At 44.4% G+C, this 9877-nt stretch overlaps 1 protein-coding gene across 2 annotated transcripts; it reads right to left on the bottom strand.

Moving 5' to 3' along the window:
* Positions 1 to 492: 492 nt before the first annotated feature.
* LOC125706519 (ubiquinone biosynthesis protein COQ9-B, mitochondrial-like) lies at positions 493 to 9856 on the bottom strand. 2 transcript variants are annotated; one of them, XM_048973244.1, is made up of 9 exons: positions 9639 to 9856; positions 8890 to 9070; positions 6568 to 6703; positions 6078 to 6220; positions 5291 to 5375; positions 3108 to 3212; positions 2728 to 2883; positions 2404 to 2457; positions 493 to 2257 (listed from the first exon to the last, which is right to left on the bottom strand). In XM_048973244.1, exons 1-9 carry the CDS (start codon positions 9853 to 9855, stop codon positions 2222 to 2224), a joined length of 1113 nt encoding a protein of 370 aa, XP_048829201.1. In that variant the 5' UTR covers position 9856; the 3' UTR covers positions 493 to 2221. The 2 variants fall into 2 exon arrangements, with proteins under 2 accessions (XP_048829201.1, XP_048829202.1); XM_048973245.1 differs by having other exon boundaries at positions 9648 to 9856.
* Between the last annotated feature and the right edge of the window lie 21 nt (positions 9857 to 9877).

Below are 9877 nucleotides of genomic sequence, written 5' to 3'. Positions count from 1 at the left end.
GTTAAAAGTTATTAAAGCTAGAAAACTGAATATCGAATATGAGGCTAACAACCGCGGTTACGCATTTACAAACAATCGATTGTCGCATGTATCGTTAACGGTGAATGCGTACTTGCGTGCCAGTTATATGCACCCCTGAATATAGATTTGCCATAAGATTTCTTACGTGAGTGTGAGAGTCACCCCAGATGCATGAGAGAAGGCAACTCTGAAAACGTACGTTTATTTCACTTGAGTTGATTTCTATAAAAATTACTTCCAGGAACAAATGGGACTAAATGAATCATGGGATTGTTCTCATTGGCGTGGATGCAACTGATGTATTAGGGCAGGGCAATATATTGATTTTTTTTAGATTTATCAATATATTTTCATGCAAGGTATAGGGTGAGATAATACCCACCCCTCCCCCTCACTCACAAGTCCTGCATGCAGTGACAACATGGAGACAGACACAGACACAAGGTAAGTTAACGAAGAGGAGCTGGCTGGTCAAATAACATATACCAGTAGTTTACTTTTGAGCCATTTTTTCCCGTACATGTACAACAATGGACATTTCAGACATTAATTTCTAGGGCTTCAGAATTACAGCAAGCAATGTTTAATATGACAGAATTTATTCACAGCAACTGCCCTACAAATATAAATAGCATGGACTGCAGTAGTAGACTGCTGCTCAGGATGTGAATATGACCATCAGAAAGACCTGCAAGTAATTCACAGATCAAATCATCCATCAATCCAACTGAGACAAAAACCTGAGGTTAACATGGGAAACGATGTCGAACAGGATGGGATGACTCAGACGGAAGGGACATTCAGCTGCAAGGTTCTCACACAAACGTTTGCTTGTAGACACACGGCAAGTATGATTTATAGTCACTGATCCAGCTGAGCCTCAGTTTTGAACGCTGGAGGAAACCTAGGGTTTGTGTGGATGTGGAGAGAGATCGAAACCTACAACATAGATTTTTTTTGGGAGGGGCATTGAAGGAGAATTAGCTTCGTAGCTGATCTGGTCAGGAGCTTTTTAGTTAGATTGAAGTATTTAACATTCGCTAAACTCTGTGTACTATGTATTATTTCTGTATAATACAAAATTAAATAATTTTTTGTTTTTCAAATCCAAACAGTGATCAAGTGCTATTAGTTCACATTTGGAAAACGATTTCAAATAAACTTGTTCAGAAAAAGAATATACACTTCGAACCTACAGAGCTACTAGAAACATTTATTCTACAGCAGAGGCTGTCAGTGTTCTTTGCTGCCCAGAATTCATCCAAATATGAAACTTTCCACAGTCACACTTTGCCGAGTGTATAATCACATTTAAATCAGAGCCATTTTCAGAAGCTGTATTACTTTTGGGTCTATCACTATAGTTCCGAACCACAGAATCAACCCAGGTCAGTCTGATTTTAACCTCATTGATGGGGAACAGTAATATAGCCACAGGCAGCCACATTAATACAGAAGCATTGAAACTAGGGCTGGGCAATAATTATATTTCCATTACAATTACAACTTTTGCTTACAAATGATCAAAATAAAATAATTAAGATAAAATGATTGTGCCACAGCTCACTTTGCAATGAGGCTCTCAATTTGTCTTGTGTGATAAATCCAGCACACCCCTTTCCAGCCCCTTTTTATTTCTGTTCAATTATAGTGTTCATGGAAATCCACTGTTAAAACGTATTTTGATAAGGATAATAAATGCATATTTCCAAAGTCCGCATTAGCTCATACCTGTATGAATATGACTTCATATGATACCTGTATGAATATGTATCCATGCGACTTCCATAATTTCCTTTACGAAAAACTGAGGTTATAGCTGAGGTTATAGCTCATGGCCAAGCAAACACTTTATTGCCAAACTCTTCATGGAGTATGAGCAAAAGTCACACCCCAGAGAAAACAATTATTGTTCAGTGCATAAACACAAAGACAGCTTACGCAGAGAGAGACCCAGAGAGCTCAATATGTGGGGCAAACAATAAATCATAGTGACTGGAATTCCATCAAGCCATGTGCCCTGATGTTTACTCTTAAAGGAACACAAAAGCTGAATTATAATAAAAGACTCAGAGTCATCAGGCCTGCACTGGGAGAGTCATAAGCAATCAGCATAGGGTGCCAGTGGGAGATTCTGGATACAGTGGGTTGTCCCGAGCCCCTGATGACTCCCCAAGATGGGCAGGACCGTCACCCCTGGTTATCGCTTTTGGTTTATCCCTGTAAGATTCTTCAACTAAGAAAAAGAGAGGGAGAGAGGCAGACCTCTTAAATCCATTTGCTTCCATTACTGCCTGACAATTATAATCAGAATGACATCCATCACTCTAGGGAAAACCACAGGCTACAGTCTCCTTATCAGTGATGCCAGTCTGTACTCACCGTGACAGCAGCTCCTACGAGCCCCTGCACCACAGCCTCCCCAGTCGACTGTACCTAACAAACACATGTTTGAGGCTCACCCCACACACACATATACACATACAAGCCAACAGTCTGACACTAATGGTTTTGAATGCAACCACAATCATTACTCATACCACAGACAAAATTATTTTAAAAGATGTAGGCTACTGTTGTACACAGGTACTGGATACTCAAAAAATAAGGAAAGAGAACTGAAAATGGTACTGTGATCTATACAATATTCGTAATGGAGATTAGCCATGGAAATGGAGGTACAGATTGCGTGAGGGCCAAACCTACCTGTTTGGCTGTGTTGGCCATGTTGACTATGTCTCGGATACGGTTGTCAAGGAAGGCCCAGGTGTCCTGGAAGTCAACAGAGGTGTCCTGTAGCATAACCAGCTCTGTCGTGTTGTAGAGGCCAGTCAGGGTAGCCCGACGAGTGTACCAGTTCATCTGGCAGTGAGGGAAGGAAAGAAGGGAAACACTGGATCAAGATCACAGGGTAGGACAAAGCAGGGTGGAGAGAGATGTGGAAGACTAGACAACAGGAGAAAGGATGGTGGGGGGGGGTCACATATACTGAAATAGACAGCTGAGGAGTGACAAGAAAGAGGGTGACAGAGGCACAGGCAAGAAGTGACCACGGTCGGCATGAGATCCACGGAGGAGCCACTCACATCTGTGGAACGGTCTCCAGCATAGTACCAGATATCGTCCACTAGGGTGGAGAGGTGCTTCAGACTCTCGGGGATGTTGTGGGGAAGCAGCAGGATGCTCATTGCCTGGTGGAGGGAGCCGGTTAGTTAATAAGTGAACGAGTTAATAAGACCCCAAGTTCAGATGCTGCCCTCCCCCCCATCTAATAAAATAAGAGAAAATCTTATATCTTATTGTTCAGTGCATAAACACAGAGACCCAGAGAGCTCAATGTGTGGGCAAACAATAAATCATAGTGACTGGAATTCCATCAAGCAAGATGGAATCTTACTATTATTTTCACTTTAAGTGGACACAGATTCATTCATCCGGATCAGGATATGCGGCTGGGTGGATTCATGCCATTTATTACTACACTGCTCAAAAAATAATAAAGGAACATTTTTTTTTAATCAGAGTATAGCATCAAGTCAGTTAAACTTCTGAGATATGGATCTAATCAGTTAAGTAGCAGAGGGGGTTGTTAATCACTTTCAGCCACTTTAACAGGTGCACTAGAGGGGCAACAATGAGACGACCCTCAAAACAGGAATGGTTTAACAAGTGGAGGCCACTGACATTTTCCCCTCATCTTATCTGACTGTTTTTTTCACTAGTTTCGTATTTGGTTATGGTCAGTGTCACTACTGGGAGCATGAGGCGAAACCTGGACCCTACAGAGGTTGCACAGGTAGTCCAACTGCTCCAGGATGGCGCATCAATGCGTGCCATTGCCAGAAGGTTTGCTATCTCCTAGCAGTCTCAAGAGCAAGGAGGTGATTCCAGAAGACAGGAAGTTTCTCTAGAAGAGCTGGACAGGGCCATAGAAGGCCTTTAACCCTTCAGCAGGACCAGTATTTAAATGCTCCTTTGTGCAATGAGGAACAGGATGGGCACTGCCAGAGCTCTACAAACTTACCTCCAGCAGGCCACTTGTGTGCATATCTCTGACCAAACAATCAGAAACTGACTTCATGAGGGTGGTCTGAGGGCCTGACGTCCCTGTGCTCAATGCCTGGCATCAAGTAGATCAACTGGTATTTGCCTTAAAATATCAGAATTGACAAGTCCGCCACTGGCACCCTGTACTTTCATAGATGAGAGCAGGTTCATCTTGAGCATATGTGACAGACGTGAAAGGGTCTGGAGAAGCCGTGGAGAACGTTATGCTGCCTGAAACAATGTTCAGCATGACCAGTTTGGTGGTGGGTCAGTGATGGTCTGGGGAGGCATATCCATGGAGGGACGTGCAAGCTAGACAACAGCACCTTGACTGCCATTAGGCATCGGGATGAAACCCTTGGACCCGCTGTCAGATCCTATGCTGGTGCAGTGGGTCCTGGGTTCCTTACTGATGCAGTTCCTGGAGGATGAAGGAATTGATACCATTGGCTTGCCCCCATGCTCACCTGACCTAAATCCAATAAAAGACCTCTGGGACATTATGTTTCGGTCCATCTGACACCACCTGGTTTCACTTCAGCTTGTCCAGAGGCTCAGTGATGTCCTGGTCCAGATTTGGGACATCCCCCAGGACACCATCTGACATCTCATTAGGAGCATGCGCCAATGTTGTCAAGCACATGGGGGCCATACAAACTACTGAGTATGATTTTGGCAAAATGGACTTGCCTGCCGCATCATTTTTTCACTTAGATTTTCGGGGTGTCTTTGAATTCAGCCCTCTGTAGGTCGATAATCTTCTTTTCCATCCAATGATGTGGGATCCTTTCATTCCTAAAACATTACCCAGTTCCTATCAGTATAGATATCCTACATGATTTTTTTTTCCCCCCGTTGAGATCTGATGTGTTTTCCTTTAATTTTTTAAGCAGTGTATTTAGTACCGTAGACATTTTGACTGGTAGATCCCCGACCTGGGGGGGCAAACTCAGCATAACTGTTGGTGATTGGAAAACTTCTGCCCATGAGGGACACTCAGAACCTGAAACGTGGGGCATTCGGACAAAGGGCTAGGTGCTCAGGGATGTGCCTGCTTTGCAATGCTCCCAAAAAGTTCAAGATCTGCCATGTGGACCAAGTGCAGCAGTAGGAAGTATCCGTGCACAGACACGGTAGGGTAACTGAGGGGCGGGTAAAGAGATCCTGTCCTCTGGCTAAAGCTGCTTCAATGACCACCTCTGTATGTAAAAGGGGCTGCTACCTGTGGCCACGTGTCGATGTATGGGACCAGCATCCTCAGCCGGGTCTCCACGGCCTCCCGCAGGAACTCTGCAGTTTTCTTTGGTCTGAAACATGGGTTTCATTTCTGAGTGTCATCGTTGCCCAACACACACGTTCCCGGTATTGTCAAGCCCCTGAAATTTAACATCAAATCCTAAATTCTCTTGCACTGCACTTTATGTAGTATTTTCGTTTACACTTTAAAATGAACATTTTTTGCTTTGGTGCAAAACTGATACAAATACCGACTGATCTTGCCTAAATACTAATGCATTGATAATCTGGACATATCACAATGCTGCTAAATCCCTCTATTTCCCTTGTATTGTGAATAGTTTTTCCTTTTCCCCCCTCCCTACTCGTATCCTTATCTGTATGTTGGCTCTTACTTTAGTACATGTATTTTAAATTCTCTTATATTGTATTTTTTATTGTATTTGTATAACTTGTAATATGCTGGTGTACTGCTGCTGGAAACTAGAATTTCCCAGAGGAACCTTCCCGAGGGATTAATAAAGTTCTATCTATCTATCTATCTATCTATCTATCTATCTATCTATCTATCTATCTATCTATCTATCTATCTATCTATCACAATGTATGCATGTACATAGTGTCCAACCCTATTTGTTTTCCTTTTTTAATGCGTTAACTGGCACAGGATGCTTTCTGAAAACTTGGTAAGACTGCAGCTTGAGAACCAGAACATTCCGCCCAGAAGGACGGCACCTGGGCGCTGAGGAGGGCATTCTGATGTTAGGACTCACTCTGCCTCACCCAGCTGGACCCGCTTGTGCTGCTCAGCCAGGATCTGGACCAACTGGTTGTTACACTTGACGACAAAGTGAAGCACCAGGTCGCCGGCACCGTTGGGGAACATCTCACTGGAGGCTGAGCTCAGGCCCAGGGTCTGGTAGAGAAATAGAAGGCAGAACTAGCTGAGGTCAGAGCGTTACAGAGATAGGGGACAAAATGGGCAGAGGTTAGGTTAATTTAGAAACCCTGTAATGTTAGCTGTGGAATACGTGTGTTTTATTAGCATGTAACTATGTCCTGTAAACTGTTAGCTTCCATGTCTGTACCGCTGCTAGTATTAGGTCAAGCGCTGTGGTTTTTATATACTGTGTCTAATAAAAGCTGCCAGCCATTTGTGCGAGGCACCCACCAAGAGTACAGATGAAAATGGACCCTGGAGTATCCCAACAGGCTTTGCTCACATCAAGACCTACCAACCACAATGCTCCACCCTGGGCTCACCTCAGCGCCAGCGGCAATGGCCTCTGCAGACCAGCCATGCTGTAGGACAAATTCTAGTGCAGCGTTAAGAATGCGCGCCTGCAGCTGGTCCTCCGTCTCATAATCCTCACTCTGCTCCCCATTCTGGTTGGCATAGCTGTGGTGGGTGGGGGACAGGGCACATGCAATTGGGAAAAGTAATGTAACACTGCTAGCAAACCCCCCTTTTAGGTTACTTTCAAAACTGCTGCCAATGAACATCTATGGGCACTTAATCAACATATCTGTTATCATCAATTATATCTGCTTTGTATAACATCATACACTATAAAAAGTAATGAGACATATATACAAATGCATGACTTTCTCAGTGAAAACATTAACACACCAAGCAAAACTGCATTTACAATTTTATCAACCTAAATGTTAATTCTGGCAAAAGTACAATTTTTACATTGACTGCATTACAAACATTGGCCTCAGGTGATGACTGAGTTGTAAATACATCCTTTTCTAAAGCTTGTTTCTTAAGGTTTCTGTTACTCTAGAATTAAGATAGACACTGATGTAAAACTTCAGGATTTCACCTGAAAATGCAGACACACAGCACAGACTTTGGAGGAGCATAAAATAATTCACTAAGAAAATTGCACAGCTCTTGTTGCTAAGCTGCAACAGACACAGTGGTTGCCATGACAACCATGGGTCATCCAAAGAAATATCCAATTATCTGGTGCATATACTGATTATACGGAAAGACAAAGGTCATCAGGAGGAGGAGGTAAGGAGCGTGAACAGATTTCAGTGCATTGCCACACCTACCACATGACAAACAACTTCAGGGATGAGAACCTGACTGCAGCCATGCATTGGGAGATACGTCAGCACCAGAGTAGTCCGAATCCATCCATCCATTTTCCAAACCGCTTATCCTACTGGGTCGCGGGGGGTCCGGAGCCTATCCCGGAAGCAATGAGCACGAGGCAGGGAACAACCAGGGATGGGGGACTAGCCTATCGCAGGGCACACTCACACACCATTAACTCACACATGCACATCTACAGGCAATTTAGCAACTCCAATTAGCCTCAGCATGTTTTTGGACTGTGGGGGGAAACCGGAGTACCCGGAGGAAACCCCACGACGACATGGGGAGAACATGCAAACTCCACACACATGTGACCCAGGCAGAGACTTGAACCTGGGTCCCAGAGGTGTGAGGCAACAGTGCTAACCACTGCACCACCATGCCGCCCCCAGTGGTCCGAATGAAGGACTGGATGTAAATTAATGTCATACCCAGGACAAAGCAATTGCAGGTTAACGGCCTTGCTCAAGGGCCCAATGGAGTGGGGCATTCACAGGATTCAAACTGACAACCTTCTGATTGCTGGCACAGATCCCTAGACTCAGATCTATCATTCCATCCATCCAAGATCATCTGGCAACACAGTAAACTAGAGGCGAAATATGCCAGTGCATGCCAGGAACCTTACTGATGGTTTGAAAATGACTGCCACGCAGGAACCATCACAATTAATGAGCATAAAAGTATACACCTAACATCAAAAGCATCCATACAGTAAAATCCTGTTATAGTGGACTCGTTAATAACTGAATATCATTTATAACGGACGAGGTCCACTGGTCCCGGCCACGTGCCTTTAAGTATGCAGAAAAAGCATTGGATGTAACGAATTCGCATATAATGGAATTCTGCTTATAATGGACAAACAATTTGGTCCCCAGGGTCGCTTTTAGCTGTAGTTTTGTTCGGCTATAACAGAAACGCAGGCTCCACCGACAAGGCGCGTGGTGTGCCGGTGATATCCAGTGCAGATACGTAGTCTGGATTATTAATAGTCACACATCTGGTCAGGTAAAATTGGATTACTACATGTACAATTACTACATGTACTACATACTGTTACCACCGTTACTTTGCACTGTATGTTGTCTTGTCTTGTCAATTTGTACTGTTATGCTTGTGTCCTGTCTGCACTTATGATGTCGCTCTGTCTTTGTCCTGCTCTGTGTTGCACCATGGTCCTGGAGGAACGTTATCTCATTTCTCTTTATACTGTGTGTATGGTTGAAATGACAATAAAACCTACTTGACTTGACTTGACAATTTAATAACCTCTATCACAAGTGCGTCTGCTGGGGTGTGGCATGAGTAAATTGTGTCCTGTAGTTGTGTTCTGAGCATACAGCAACTCTGGATATAACGGACTGTTTTGCCAGGTCCCTTGAAGTCCATTATAACGGGAATTTACAAAATCTTGTATGCCTGCTTCTGGGACATGTACGCACAACATTTCTGCTTCATGCAGGTGTGCTGACCTGGTGTTGGGCTGTGGACCCACTTGCTCAGATGTCATGCTACTTGGATCCTGCTCAGGTGCCTGAGCCTGGGGGTGCTGGTGTACGGAGGAGGACACAGAGGTGCTGTTCTCTGAGTACAGAAGACCACAGCTGTGGACACCTCGGTGGGCACTCCTGTACTTGTGCACAGAAACGCCAACTGGAGAAAGAGTAACAGTTATATGGTTAAAATACTGGTTATGGTTAATATACTGGTTAAGTGCTCATTGGAATCTTTTAAACATATGTTCTGATTCAAGGTCATTCTGTTTGCTTGCTGGAGTTGACACATTTGTGCCATTTTAATGTGTTTTTTGTTTAAGAACCACTTAATCAAAGTACCTCAGGTAAAAATGAAACATTTTCCCCCATGACCTGACTAAACATAAGTCTATAATCATAAATATAAGGTCTCATATCACTTTTAATGGATAAAGACTGGATCAGATCAAGTCACAACCAAGGGCGTGCAGAACAGTGTCACCCAGGACGTAATCTACTTCACTCCTTTGACACTGCCAAGGCCGAAAAAGCTTTTATAGTTTTATTAGCAGGCAAACCGTCGGGGAGGTCGATTAGCGCCGTACTAGTTAGGTATCCTTCACAATCACCTTGCGTAGTTACACGAAAGCACAGACACACATTCAAATAGTGTGGCATGGCTCAGGATTTATCCCCGGACTTCCGAAGTCCGGAGGAGCGAAGCCCTGAAACCCCGAAACCCCCACCTAGCTCACCACGGCAGAAACCGCGTAGGACCCTCACGGCCTGCAGGCCTCTCAGCACCGCCGCCATATCAGCTACGACTGTACGAAAGAGATCGGCAATCCGGACATGTTCGGAAATATACCTTCCGTCTACATCGCAGACGGCGCAGGCGACGCAGACGGCGCAGGCGACGCAGACGGCGCAGGCGACGCAGACGGCGCAGGCGACGCAGCTCATGTTGAGCGTTGTGACTGTGAAT

Source organism: Brienomyrus brachyistius, chromosome 13 (assembly GCF_023856365.1).
Source record: "Brienomyrus brachyistius isolate T26 chromosome 13, BBRACH_0.4, whole genome shotgun sequence".
Classification (NCBI taxonomy): Eukaryota; Metazoa; Chordata; class Actinopteri; order Osteoglossiformes; family Mormyridae; genus Brienomyrus; species Brienomyrus brachyistius.
Note: the sequence above shows the minus strand (reverse complement) of the source record. Positions and strands in the feature narration are given on the sequence as shown.

Excerpts from the sequence above, each read along its gene's own strand:
- LOC125706519 (XM_048973244.1), bottom strand. The coding sequence starts at position 9,855 with ATGAGCTGCGTCGCCTGCGCCGTCTGCGTCGCCTGCGCCGTCTGCGTC. Across the intron at positions 5,376-6,077 it reads GTCCAGCTGGGTGAGGCAGA|ACCAAAGAAAACTGCAGAGT; the intron begins GTGAGTCCTAAC and ends CCCATGTTTCAG. Across the intron at positions 3,213-5,290 it reads ACATCGACACGTGGCCACAG|GCAATGAGCATCCTGCTGCT; the intron begins GTAGCAGCCCCT and ends TCCCTCCACCAG.